The sequence below is a fragment of the Brassica rapa genome, chromosome A06 (assembly GCF_000309985.2).
Source record: "Brassica rapa cultivar Chiifu-401-42 chromosome A06, CAAS_Brap_v3.01, whole genome shotgun sequence".
Taxonomy (NCBI): Eukaryota; Viridiplantae; Streptophyta; class Magnoliopsida; order Brassicales; family Brassicaceae; genus Brassica; species Brassica rapa.
The window spans coordinates 21,144,961-21,159,561 of record NC_024800.2 but is presented as its reverse complement, the minus strand read 5'-3'; the positions used below and the strand labels follow the sequence as shown (position 1 = coordinate 21,159,561).

The following is a 14,601-nucleotide window of genomic DNA, read 5'->3' as shown; positions in this document are numbered from 1 at the left end:
ATTATTTTTTTGGCAAAGAATTTTTATTACAAAATCCCTATTTATTTCAAATAGAAATTACAGAATCCAGTAAATATATAAGATAAAAGTATTATATATATATACATTAAGAATGATTTTTCTCTTTATCATGATGTCACCTCATCAAGAGTTTGTATAAAATATAGACAGACATCCAAGAGTAAAAATTTAAAATTTAATGAATTATAGGCGATTCTTTCAAATAACCATTTTTAAAGTTTTTATCACAAAAATAGTCCACAAAAACGAAAATGACCAAAATAGTTTTTTTTTTAATTTTGAAATTTTTAATATTTACTTTTTAAATTTTGAAACTCTATCTTCAAAACGTCACCCCTTAACTCTAAACCCTAATTCTATATAGTTAACTCTAAGATAAAAATGTACTTTTACCATTTAATAAAACTTTTTTGGTCATTTTTCTCATTGAAAGCTATTTTTGTGACAAAAACACAAAAAACTATCCTAGAAAAAATTTCATGAATTATTCTAAAAAATGATTTTTACTGTTTAAACTAAAATTACAAGCAAAACATTTAACAGCGCATATATTTTTAGTAACTACTTTATTTTCAAGCCAAACAAAACTTTGACATTGTTTTTTATTAACAGATAATAATTTAGCAAAAATACATAATTTATTTATTTTTCACATAATTAAATTTCAAGCATAAATTTTTTTTTTAAAAAAACAGAAAGTGAATATTCATAAAAATAGAAAAATAAAAACAGATTTATGTTCTTGTTTCTTCACGTAATATCAAAACTCAAACCAACAAAAAAAATAATTTCACAAAAAATCAACTCCTCTGACCACCAAATTTATGTTTAAACTAAAAAGAAAGATAAAACCTAAAACCAAAAACCAATAATTAACACGTAATCAAAATAAAGATTTAAAAATATTAATTTGGAAAACAAAAATAAATTGTAAAAATACAAAATAACCAATTAGTAAAATGAAATAATATAACTTGAGTTTAGTGAAAACTTTATTCAACAAATAGTGACTTAAAAAATTAAAAATATAAATACAAACTTTTAAGAACAAATAGAAAGTTGCTAAAAAAAAGAACATATAGAAAAATTTGTAAGAAAAAAGATCATTTAAAATATTGTTTTCATGTGAATCTTATGAAATTTGTTTTCCTTTTTTAGTCACAAACTCAAACATAGAAAATTAATTAAAAATAAAATAATGAAAACACAACTAAAAAATGATATTCTTTTAGATGCGAATAGCATGATTTGTGGTCGTTTATTCGATTGGGTTTTAGAAAAGAGAAAAAAAAAACAGAAGAAACCTGAAAGAAAAAAAAACAACTTTCAAATATTAGAAAAATCGAAAAGATTACAAGTATTAACTGTTAGATTTAGAAGAAAAAAAAAGAAATAACCAATAAATGAAGGCTCTATTTGTCAATTAACTAAAAATGGGTGATTATACTAGTAGTTATGTTGAATTTTTGGTTCCTCAAAATTTATACTAGTTAGGTTGAATTTTTAGTTAAATTATTGAAAGGTAGATCCCGCTCTTTTCCTCTAAATTCCTCATGAATGAATAAATTTATAAAGAAAAGTTTTCCTCAGTAATTCTGATCAAGAACAAATTGAATAAAGTTTTCTATTTTTGCAATTCCTAAAATGAAATTTTTTTTTTCATTTTGTTCATTTTTTTTCATTTATCTGGTGGTCCCCAATCAAAGCTTTTAGATTTTAGAGAGAGATAGGAAAAAAATGAAAAGAGAAAGAGTGTCTTTTTAATGTATATAGAGAGCAATTCCTCATAAATCTCTTATATAGGAGTTGAGAAACATTACAATTTCTTTTTGTAACTACGTGTCATCGCTAAGATGATTCTTAGAATCATAGAAATATATTGATTCATATAATTAAATAATAAGTTTTTTTAGCTCACCATAAATTCATTTATTAATATTCATTATTATTTTCTTAAATAATCACCAGACAGCAACAAGTCTGGGTCGTGATCCGTTGTTCTTGTCCTCTTCCTTCTCCTCAAATTCTGATCGTGCGGCAGCGATAAAGATTAGGTTCGCAGATATAATTGTCAAATCGAGTAGTAACAAGTCTGAGGCTATAATGACGATCAGAAGAGAGAAGCAACTTCTTCAGCTTCAAGAAAAAGCCATGATCGAGGAAAGGATGAAAGTCAGACAAGAGGAAAGGCTTGCGGTGCTGAAGATGGAAGAAGAAGAAGAAGCAAGATCAAACGGTAAGTTCGAACAAGATCCCTTGTCTGCCGAAAAAGTCGAAAAAGAACTGTTAATTCTCATTGGTGGTTCCCATAAGGCAAGAGATCGATCTTTGCTTAAAAAGTTTGGGTTGGTTTTAAAAACTGATCATATTGATGATAATCTTCTTGATGATCTTGAGGAAGGTGAAATCTTTTAGCGTACTAGTATCGTATCATATTTTGCATATAAACAGTGTTTGGGTTGGTTTTAACAAGTGATGATGATGATCTGCTTGATGATCTTGAAGAAGGTGAAATCGTTTAGAGTGTCTAGTATTCTGACTATCTATTTTTTTCTTTCTCTGTTTATGATCATGTAGAATTGTTTGATGGCTAATGGGTCTTTGTTTCTCTATAGAAAGTCTTGAGTTTTACTTGTCTTCTTTTTTTGACTGCTTTCAAAATCGTTAAACCTATTCAGAGTTGCTTAGTCTTATTGGCTTCATTATTACATGACCAATGACTTCGAACATGTAACTTAATTATGTTACTCATCATCTACTTCAACCAATTTTTTGACATTCATCTCTGAAGGTGTATAACTGATTTATTAGATAACATCAACTTGATTTGACTGCTCATGTCTTTGGACATTGCCTTACATTCGTTGGTTCTGTTTTTATCTGGTCCTTTCATCCTTTGGATCTCTCTTTGATCTTTTTTTATTTCTGTTTCAATGAATTTTGTGAGGTCATGGCTTATCTTATCCCACATTTTCTCGTGATACTTAACCATCTGCATGTAAGAGGCACTCAATGTCTAAATATAACAATTATGAGGAAAGGCTGATTACACTATCTTCTGTCAACAATGGTGTAACCGAACTCTGTTTCTTACTTAGAATCCACCTTGATCTTCCGTCTAACTATTTATGCATGCTTTGTGTTCATCAAATGTGGCAGATCTTCGGGATGACGAACATTTCTTCATTGACCACCCTGTTGCTGTACATATTAGGCTATTACCAGTGCTCAGGTAACACATAATTTTCTTTCAAACTGGTTCTGTTTTACCCCGTTCATGAATCATTTTTGGTAGGACGATCTTCAGCATTACTGAAAACATAGAATGTTGTAAGTATCACATTTTTGAATAATAATATCATACTCAAAGATACAACATTTACTAAACTTGTCTTATATAATGTTAAGTCGAGGTATTGAACAAATGGCCTATTAGCTCAGTTGGTTAGAGCGTCGTGCTAATAACGTGAAGGTCACAGGTTCGAAACCTGTATAGGCCACTCCATTTTTGTGTCCTTTTTTTTATCACGCATTCTTTGTGATTTAGGACTGGTCAGGCCTTGGAGGAGCCAAGCTTCATTCTCTTCACAGCAAACGCACAGAAACAAGGCTATGTTTCCAACGACAGTAACAAGGCATTACGCTTCATGTTTGCTTATAGCTGATTGATCTTAGTCAAGTAGAAGATCCAACGCTAGGCTTTCCACACACACCTACAAAGATCAGAGGTATCAACATAAAGAATGTAAGCGCTGCATGCTGTCTACACCCACCTGTCTATTGTGGTTTCAGGCCAAACGTTTCCAAGATCTGATCGAGTCTTTCTATACCTGATGTCTCATCAACTTGAATTGATTATTAGAAGGCTTCTTTTGGTTTGACTTAAATGTCTTCACTTGTTAGTTCTTTTAAAACAAACCCGTTTGTTTGACTTAAATGTCTTCACTTACGGTTTCCAGAAGATGACGAAGAACATATTACATACTGTAACTTAAATGTCTTGGTCTTATAATCTGAAGAACAGTCCACTTACCATGAGATGATGTGTGATTTGCATGTTTAAGATTTATCTCTTTTAGATTGGTCCCAAAAAAAGAGGATTTTCCTTTGATGCTAATAGCATGATTTATCGTCTTTTATTTGATTGATTTTAAGAAGAAAAAAAATAACCGTCGATTGTTAGAAAAATAGAAAAAGATTTTACCAAAAAAAAAAGGAGTTTTGTTAAAAAAAAAGAAGAAAGGAGAAATTAGTAACGTTAGATTTTAATAAATTTTAGAAAAAAGGAAATAACCAGTACGTTTATGGTTAGGTCATGAGAAAAGCAAAAAGGAAACAACTATATTAACGGCTGGATATTTGACTAAAAGGAAATAACCAATAAGATGATCATGTATTCAAAAAAGGAAATAATATCCATTGCAAAACAATAATCGAATTTTAAAAACGAAAAAGGAAATAGAGAGGGTCCCATTTAACAACCTATATATAAACACACCGAGTCTCCTACAGAAATAGATTTTCACAGAGACACTCTCTTCTCTACAAATCCGAGATTTAGGGTTTCTTTTTCGGCATTGATTTTTCTTCATTCTTCTTCTTTATCTTTACTCTCTCACTCTCTGTTTCAAATCCAAAGCCTAGGGTTTTGCAATGACGACAGCGACAAGTCTGGGTCGTGACCCGTTGTTCTTGTCCTCTTCCTTGTCAAAATCTGATCGTGCGGCAGCGATAAAGATTAGGTTTGCAGATATAATTGTAAAGTCGAGTAGTAACAAGTCTGAGGCTATGATGACGATCAGAAGAGAGAAGAGACTTCTTCAGGAAAGGCAGCTTGAAGAGAAAGCCATGATCGAGGAAAGGATGAAAGTCAGACAAGAGGAAAGGCTTGCGGTGCTGAAGATGGAAGAAGAAGAAAAAGCCATGATGGAGGAAAGGATGAAAGTCAGACAAGAGGAAAGACTTGCGATAATCAAGAAGGAAGAAGAAGAAGAAGCAAGATCAAACTGTAAGTTCGAACAAGATCCCTTGTCTGCCCAAAAAACCGAAAAAGACCTGTTAATTCTCATTGGCGGTTCCCGCAAGGCAAGAGATCGATCTTTGCTTAAAAAGTTTGGGTTGGTTTTAAAAACTGATCATATTGATGATGATCGTCTTTATGATCTTGAGGAAGGTGAAATCTTTTAGAGTACAAGTAGTATCCTCACAATTAATGATGATCTTCTTGATGATCTTGAAGTATTTTAGAGTCTAGTATTCGGACAGTTTTTTTTTTTCTCTGTTTATGATGTAGGAAACATGCGCTCTGTAAAATCGTGTAGAATTAATTGTTTGATAGCTGATTGGTCTTTTGTGTTATAAAAGTCTTGAGTTTTACTTGTCTTGTCTTCTTTTTGACTTGCTTTCAAACTCGTTAAACCCATTATTTTCTTAGTGTTATTGGCTTCATTATGCATGACAAATCACTTGGAACATGTAAGTTGATTAAGTGACGCATCATCTCCATAAATCATGACAAACAGTTCTTTTACAAACTAATTCTCTTTGGGATTTATCCAATTTGATTGACTAGATAACATCAACTTGATTTGACTGTAACAAGGCATTACGCTTAATGTTTTCTTATAGCTGATTGGTTTTGTAAAAGTAGAAGATCCAAGGCTAGGCTTTCCATCGACCTACAAACAGCAGAGGTATCAACATAATTGTATATACTTCTGTTTTGTGTCAGGATGAATTTCTAACAGTTTAAGAAGATTCATATGGTAACCTCTGGTAGTATGGTTGTTTCTTTCAGTGATAGTCGCAGGTTATGGCCCATGGAATGGAAGCTTCATTGTGCAAAGGCTAGTCTTGTTTTCAAATAGCAGAATATCTAATTTCTCTCAGCGTAATCGCCATCAGAGTACATTCCCTTGGATCCTGAGAAAAGGTCGCTTCCTTAAGGGTTGTATTGATGATACTTGTGTAATGATTATTGAAGGATCAATTGGCGGTGTCTGCCAAGGCGGAGGCTAGTTCCATAAGTTACATAATTGCTCAGAATATTGTTTAATATTGCCTCACCGTTAACCAAAGTCTCAGTTTATGCCCAAATTCTAGATGCATGCTTTCAATACTTTTGTGGTTTTTGGGCCAAACTTTTTCAAGATTTGATTGAATCTGTAACGCCATAACCATCCATGTTTCAAAGGTTCGAAATCATTGTTTACTGCTTTTGTAATCACCTCATGATATTTTTTCGTGTGTTGGCCTCACGTGGTATCGCGAATCACTTACTATAGACCATCCCAATTTGAAGAACTTTACTATTTTATTGTTTTACAATGAGTTAATTTCTTTTTTTGAAGACGTGATATTTTGTCAGTGTATTGCTTATTTCCTTCTTTGTTTTCTAAAATCCAACCGTTGATAACTGGTTCCTCTATGTTGGTTTTAAGAAGAACTAACTAGTGAAGATATCTTTTATAAAAACAGAACTAACAAGTGAAGACATCACAACAAAAGAAACCGTCAATATGTATCCAAATAATCAGTTCGGAATTAATGAGACCCCTGAGGCCTAAAAAGATTCTATAATATCCCAGTTTGGTGAAACTAATAAAATTCATGAGGCCAAATCAATTTTCTTAAGTCTTTTTATATACCACAAACCCGGATATTATAGAATCTTTCTAAGCCTCACTGGGTCTCATTAATTTCGAACTGATTATTTGGATACATATTGAAGGTTTCTTTTGTTGTGATGTCATTACTTGTTAGTTCTGTTTTTATGAAAGCTATCTTCACTTGTTAGTTCTTAAAACCAACATAGAGGAACTAGTTATCAACGGTTGGATTTTAGAAAACGAAGAAGGAAATAAGCAATACACTAACAAACTATCACGTCTTCAAAAAAGGAAGTTAACTCATCGTAAAACAATAAAATAGTAAAGTTAAAATTGGGATGGTCTCTTCTTTGGAGATTATACAACCGTAAATAATTGTGTATTTCCTTTTTTCACCTTTTTATAAATATCATTGATTTATTTGTTTCTTTTTTTTTAAATTAGATGATTTATTTTATTTTGTTTTCTTTTACTTTCAAGAACGAATGAATATATGACAGATAAAATAAATGAAATTTAACATGATTTATTGAATTTGATAAATATGTATTATAACAGAATTTCATACTAATTGATAAAGTATATTTCTGAATTTTTTTTGAAAATATGTTTTTCTGTTTTTGGATTTAGCTATTTAGCTAAATTCTCTCTCTCAAGTCTTGTATTATTAAGTTGTTTTAATTAGTTCAAAGTGTCCATATTTGGGTTCTAGTTGTCCAATTTATAGATTTATGTTTCTCAGGATATTTTTCATTTTTCGCTACCCTTTGTATTTCAGTTTGGTTCTTTCAGTATGAATCAATATATATCTTCAGAGAAAAAAGGCAGCCTCACACTTCTGCATAATATATCATTCTCAAGGTCACACATTAGGTCAAGATTTGGTTATTGAATATTACGTTGAGATTATAATAAATGGCTCATTAGCTCACTTGGCCAGAGTGTTATTCTCAAGGTCACTTCTGCATAATATATCGATTCTGCATAATATTTCATTCAATTCTTGTTTAATCTCAAAACCACAGATCGACAAGAAAATATGAATTTTCTTTGTTTTATTTATTCAAGTTTAGAGATTCTAATTATTTTTAATTTCTGAAATGTGTTTCCACAAAATTTATTGCACTTGCATTATATAATTAGTTTTGTCATATTTTTGTGGTACAAATGTTCATGGTTAATATGCTATATATTTTAATATGTAATATATATGAAAACAATTTTTGTTTAGTTCTATTATATATATAGATATTAATTTTTGAATTGGTTAAATGTTGAAAATGACTTCATTCATAAATATGATTCACAGAGAAACTCAAAACATTTGATGGTCTGGTGGGGGCAAGAAATACAAGGTGTATCATTTCTCCTTTACATGTGGAATTGATAGCTTTTATCTGGGCAGTAGAATCCAATCTTCGAAAGTTTCAAGTGACATTTGCAACAATTTGTTCTTAACTGGTGAAAATCTTTTCCGAACCAGAAAAATAATCCGAGTTTGCAACATATTTGGAAGCAATTCAATGACTTAGGGAAACGTTCTCCACAGCTGAGACCATCCATGTCTCTCAGATTTAAAATACAAGGGCATACAATATTCAGCCTCCTACTTTGTCTTTATGAATGCAGAGTCCCATGTTTGCTTAGTAAAATCTAGATAGAATCTGTTTATAATATTGATGACTAAAAACTTAAAAATTATTATCCTATAAACATTATCTTTGTTATTAGCTTTTTCTGTTATTGCCATTTTTATTGTTTTTTTATCATTTTAAATATGTTATAATAATTATTAATATATATTATATTTGAAAATTGCATCAGACCCCTAAAAGGGCTCGCACGGGACTGACCATGAAATTTGCGAACAAAAATTAAACTTGGATTTTGTTTTTTTTTTTGATCAAACAAAACTTGGATTTTGTTTAACTGCAGGATTTCAGTACTTCATGCAGCTGCCGATCGTCATTTTAACTTTTAATAATGTGACAAGACGAAAAAAGCAAGGGAGGAGGGGAGAAGGCTCATGTATAGTCATTTCACGAGTAAACAATGATGATGTAATCATTTAAACTATCCAGAACCACAAAACTATCAGTGCATAATACATCCACAAGTAAACAATGATGATGTAATCATTTGAACTATCCAGAACCACAAAACTATCAGTGCATAATACATCCACAGGGTATTTCCAACCTATGATACTATTTTAAGAGACAATTAGCTAGATATCCTAAAATGAGGTCCTAAAATGATTTCTATCTATTGAGTGACATAAAAGGTTCAAGTTGTATCTCTTTGGTTTGAAATAGACGAAAATGCCCTCGATGCTACTTGCGACTTTCTCTTTCATTTGACACAAAACTCTGCGACTTGCAGTCTTTGTCTTCTGACAAAAGTTTCTGACGCGTGACAGGTGAAACAAAATAGTGTCAGAGCTATAGATATGTAATTAGGATAGGTTTGTAGTTAGTCTTTTTCTCTACATTTTTTCTTTTATTTGTGAGTTAATTTTATGGTTTTTTATCATATTAATAGAAATCTAGTTTTCTTTCTCATCTCTTTCATTTATCATTCAAGCTTATAGAAAAAAAAATCAGACTAATTTTACAATGTTTTATATAAAGATCAAAAAAACATTGATGATTTTTTTACGAAGATTCCAAAAGATTCATTGTTTTTGTAAAAAACCATAAAAAATAAACCGAAGATCGTAGATTTAAAGTAGTAATTCTATGAAAGAAAAAATATGTTAGTTGTTACAAAGAGGTTGTGGCTAATTGATAAATGGTTTTCAAGATTACAAAATAGTTGTCATTAGCTGATACATGAATTGTTAACCAGTACATGATTGTTAACAAATAAAATATTCGATACATAATTTGTTAGCTATTACGTAGTTTGTTATATGATACATTGCTTTATACCAAATGAGTGACCACTACTTTGTAGCCAAGTTTGTAGCAACTAACAACCCATATATTCGTTAACAAATCATGTACCAGTTAACAAACCAAACCATATATCAGTTAACAAACCATGTATCGGTTAACAAACAATGTATCGGTTAACATCACTTATTTAATAACATTTTGTAATATTTTGTTGCAGTTAACAAACTTGTATCATTTAATAACACTTTCGTAGCAGCTAACCAGAAATATATCTCGATCAGCAATTTCCTAACCATAACCACCAGGATGGAGAATTTGAAAGCCTTTGTTGTGTTCCAGGAACTCATCTGAGACAATGATTCACTCATCTGGAACTCATCAGTTAACACTGCATATATCAATTAAAAAATCATTTATCAGTTAGTAATTCATTTATAAAAAAATATATTAACTTACAAATCATGTATCCACTCTTTTATCAGTTAACAAATCATGTATCAATACAATGTATAAACTGACAAACAATTTATCAAATCATTTATTAATTAACAAACCATATATCAGTTAATGAAAAGTTTATTTGTATATTCTCAATTATTTATTTTATTAAGTAACAATGTTTTATTATAATAATAACTTACGAAATATGTTTTTCAAAGAGTAGAAAATGAAAAAATTGATAAAACTAAACATAAAATGGTATCAGATAACTAAGTAAAAACTTGGTTAACATAATTGTTATTAAAATACGTATAAGCTAACAAACAATGTATCATCTAACAAAACATGTATTTGCTACTTACGACTTATTTTGGGACGGGTTCGTCCGCCGGAGGAACAAGAAAAAAATCAAACAAACCATGATGACGTTCTCTTCTAATTTAGAAATCAAAGTCAGTAAAGAGAAATATGATTAACAACAATGTTCTCTTTTTTGTTCTTATGAGATACAATATTAAAGAGAGAGAGAGAAAGAGAGCTAGAGCTTATTATAAGAGGGAAGAAAAATAGCTAGAATCTAGTAGACTGATACACTGACACACTGACTGACACACTGATACAACCGTCTGTGAGTGGGTTGATAGGGTTGCAGGGGAAGTAGACTCGTAGGTTTGTAGGGCCAAAACGGGAATATATAATTCTCTTCTTCGGTTGAGGTAGGAGTTTAATATGGTGGTCTAAAAGGGATACAATCACATATTATCTCCTATTTTAATGTCGTTTTAGCAGTAAATATTTTTGACTCTCCAACCACACCACCAAATAATACACAAAAAAATATTATTCACTATTATATTATTAAACAAGATTCTCTTAGTTTTTAATTGTTTAGTAAAATATTTATAATATTATAACTAAAAGATATTAACCAATATTAATTTAAATGATATTTCTATTTCACCTTTTTAAAAAATATTTATAATTTAAATATAAATATATTATATGAAAAACCTTATATTAAAATATTATTATCAAAACAAACTCTTACATTTAACAATTAAAAACACATAACAAAAGCTAGATTACATTATACAAAATTTAAGAATTAAAAACACTTTACAAAAGCTAGATTACGTTATCTGATTGTACGCAATGTTATCTTTTATGTTGTTTTTTTTAGTTTTAATTTTGTAATTTAAATTTTCAGTGTATAAATTAATTTTTTTTATGTATTTTCAACTAGTTTTTATTTGTTTTCATATAAATTAATATTTTACATTAAATAAATTTAAAAGATAACAAAACAAATATGACATATTTACTTTATTGAGATATCATATCCAGTGATAAAAAATAATAAGATATATAAAAAATATAAATAACATATTAAAAAACAGTTTTGAAAAAAAAATACAGTTCCTTTTACCGTGTGGTTGGAGAGAGGAAACCGCAAATATTGCACTATTTTACAGCTATAGTGTTCGATTGGACTTGGCCTAAAGTTATAACCCCACTTCTATAGAGTGCATTAGTATTATTATACCAAACACTCACATCCGATAGGTGCGATTGATCATTAGCCCCAAACACTTTACTGATTTAAGCATCTTATAGCATTCGAAAAGAAAATTCTTTATTTTTGTACGCAGGGCTTTTAAGGCCAGTCTTCTTGTGTATGCTAAGTTGTCAAGTAATATCTGGAGGCCCAATGCAGTTTTTGTAGCGAACAAAAATCCTACCTAAACTTAACCACTATTCCTTTAAATTAAGATGCATCATTCATTCGACTATTATAAAAATCATACATGCAAGAAATATCAACTGATCCTAACAACTATTTAATTATAACATTGATTAAAATATCAAATTTTCAATTTTACCGTATAAAAACACTTTGACATTTTTATGCATATTTTGAATAACATTGCTAATATGATTTTTGCCATTTAGTGTCGTTTTCCAATGTTAGTTTCAATTCAACTATGGGGATTCTTGTCACTGTACAAATTTATTAAAACTGTTTAAACAAAAAAATAATTATTTTTAATAATAAATCCACTCTTGTTCAATGGAGTTAACATTTTCAAAAATAATATAAACTAATGGTGAACTATAAGTTTTTATCTAATTTGAGAACAGAGAATTTATATTTAAAAATACAAAAAATTATGGCGATTTAAAATGATTCATTTTATATGAATAACATTAACATTGCTTGTTAATAGGTTTTGTTAAATTAAAATGTGATTTGCTTCATAACTGGAACATAATCGAGTTGCATAAATGTATGTAACGAATGTGATGAAATTCAATGACAAAATGATTCTTAAATTTTTTCCTAAGTATTTAAATAAAAATGCAAGTTATAAATAAGAAGACTAATGTAGGTAAAACTAATTTATTTTTTATTATTGAATACTTTAATATGCGTCACTGAACAACAATTTCTAATAAATTAAGATTTATTACATTATTTTGGAGGACGAGGACATATAGCATCACACGAAGCTTTGTCTTTCCAACATTTGCGTCCTGGTCCTGGACAACACCAACAATCTTTTTTAAATATATGAAAACACCCAGCCTGAACACAATTTGATGTTATGACTATGTTTGAATCCTCTATTCCTTTAACATTCGTCTTTGCACCTTCACATATAAATCATCATACATCAACCAAACAAACATTAACGACGAAAAAAATAAAAAACATTTTGAGAAAAAAATTAAAGAAAAAACAAAGAAATATAAATGATAAAATATATATATACATACACTGATGTAAAGCAAAGAAAGAGAGGATGAACATGAATATCAAGGATGCCTGTATTTTCATGGTTTTGACGTCTTAAGCAATCTTGTGATGTGCTTCTCCTGAAAACTGTGATTTTATATTCTTGGTATTATTTATACAAAATAAAATATTTAAGATAAATATAAAGTATGTTATGTCACCAAATAATTTTAAAGAGGCAATATATTTATCCATTAATTATCGTTTTGACTAGTCTTTTTTTTCTTTACCTAACATATATGCACATATATTTTCTTCTTATAGATTATTTAGAAAATCTTGCTGTATAATTCTACCATATCAATTTAAGTGGTGTTTAAAGAAAATATTTTTGCAGCGAAAATAATTGATGTATTCACTATTCTAAATAGAATTTAATATCATTTGAATTTCGTGACTAATTTTTTATTGGTTGAATTAATTTTATTTAATGATATTCATATGTAACCAAGATAAATTATATAAAAATAAAAAAAATATTAATCCATGTGCAAAAACATTAAATACCACTTTTAAACAAAATATCCTTGATGACAAAAAGCACAATATTGTTAATGTGTTACTTTTTTCTTTCTTCTTTTTCTAAATAAGTGGTGTATAAGATTCCACAAGAGTCAAAGAAAAAATTAGGAACATTACTAAACCAGATATGATTGACCATTGACTATGACCATTCGATCTATAAAGTATGATTATTACAAAAAAAAATATATTTAGAAACAAAGGTTAATTCTTAAAAGGGAAAATTCCATAAAAATAACGCAACTAAATTTTGTTAAACTTTTTAATACCCAAACTTTTTTTATTCAGTTTAATACCTAAACTAATTATTTTTCTCATTTTAATACATTTACTTTTAAAATATGCTCATTTTAATACCTAAAGTATGCTCATGTTAATAATAACTTTCAAACAAAACTTAGAAATCTCTAAAATTTCAAAAAATCTTAAAATTATTAAATTTTATTTTAACTTTTAAGAATAAAAGTAACTATATTTGGATAATCTTGAATTGTTTTTTTAATATTAGTTTTAGTTTTAATTTCAAATTTATTTTTGTTTTTTAAAGTTTAAAAATAATTTATTTATTTTATTCAAAATGTTTTTTTCTAAATTTTAAAATACTATCCAAAACTTAGTTAATTTTATTCTTAAAATTTAAATAAATTTTGAAAATTTTAAGATTTAAATTTTAATTTTAGATATTGTTTAAGCTTTGTCTGAAACTTATTAATATTTGGTTTATTAAAATTAGTGTAGTTTGGATATTAAAATAGGCATAGTTTTAAAAGTAAGTGTATTAAAATGAGAAAAAAAAATTAGTTTGAATATTAAATTGAGTAGCAAAAATGTTTGGGTGATGAAAAGCTTAAGAATATATAATTGGAGTATTTTTATAGCTAGATAAACTTGTTACAATAATCTTCTCTATTAAAAGAGAAGTATCATTTTTATCTACTACAAAATAGTCATACTAGAAGTCTAGGTCCATATATTCAAATAATTTTGTTGTTGTTTACATTAGTTTATTTAGTGTATAACATTTCTAAATAATTATAAGGATATTAATAACAAATCTATTTTAACTATAAATTTAAACTTTCGTTTTAGGAATAACAGAATCTGTTGAGAAAAAATCTAACAAAATCTTCTTAAAAATTTAAATATTCTTCTAATTAATGCACTGATTAATTTTGCAATTAGTAGTATAATATTATTATAAATTAATTCTAATTAAATTTTTATCATAAACAAAATAATGATTTTTTTTTGCTAATTTTATAAATTTTATAAGTATCTTCTACATTATACTAAAATAGAAGTAATTAATGAATTACAT

General features: G+C 28.4%; 1 protein-coding gene, 1 long non-coding RNA gene and 1 other non-coding gene across 8 annotated transcripts; 2 read left to right on the top strand and 1 right to left on the bottom strand.

Annotated features, from left to right (window-relative positions):
- Positions 1 to 179: 179 nt before the first annotated feature.
- Positions 180 to 11,354, top strand: LOC103874181. 6 transcript variants are annotated; one of them, XR_004448617.1, is made up of 4 exons: positions 180 to 2,257; positions 3,181 to 3,351; positions 3,430 to 3,500; positions 3,569 to 4,056. XR_004448617.1 is itself a non-coding variant. In XM_009152591.3 (3 exons), the coding sequence occupies exons 1-3, from the start codon at positions 2,125 to 2,127 to the stop codon at positions 3,684 to 3,686; spliced, it is 324 nt and encodes a 107-aa protein (XP_009150839.1). In that variant the 5' UTR covers positions 180 to 2,124; the 3' UTR covers positions 3,687 to 4,059. The 6 variants fall into 6 exon arrangements, 1 of the variants encoding a protein (XP_009150839.1); XR_004448613.1 differs by adding an exon at positions 5,819 to 11,354 and having other exon boundaries at positions 3,181 to 5,714; XR_004448616.1 differs by having other exon boundaries at positions 3,430 to 4,056.
- TRNAI-AAU lies at positions 3,448 to 3,521 on the top strand. The gene has a single exon. It is a non-coding gene; the product is annotated as a tRNA-Ile (tRNA).
- LOC103874179 lies at positions 11,226 to 14,533 on the bottom strand. The gene is made up of 2 exons (XR_634134.2): positions 12,743 to 14,533; positions 11,226 to 12,616 (listed from the first exon to the last, which is right to left on the bottom strand). It is a non-coding gene; the product is annotated as an uncharacterized LOC103874179 (long non-coding RNA).
- Positions 14,534 to 14,601: the final 68 nt, after the last annotated feature.

Coding starts and splice junctions, on each gene's coding strand:
- LOC103874181 (XM_009152591.3), top strand. CDS start 2,125: ATGACGATCAGAAGAGAGAAGCAACTTCTTCAGCTTCAAGAAAAAGCC. Junction 2,258..3,180: donor AGAAGAAGCAAGATCAAACG/GTAAGTTCGAAC, acceptor CAAATGTGGCAG/ATCTTCGGGATGACGAACAT. Junction 3,254..3,568: donor AGGCTATTACCAGTGCTCAG/GTAACACATAAT, acceptor TTTGTGATTTAG/GACTGGTCAGGCCTTGGAGG.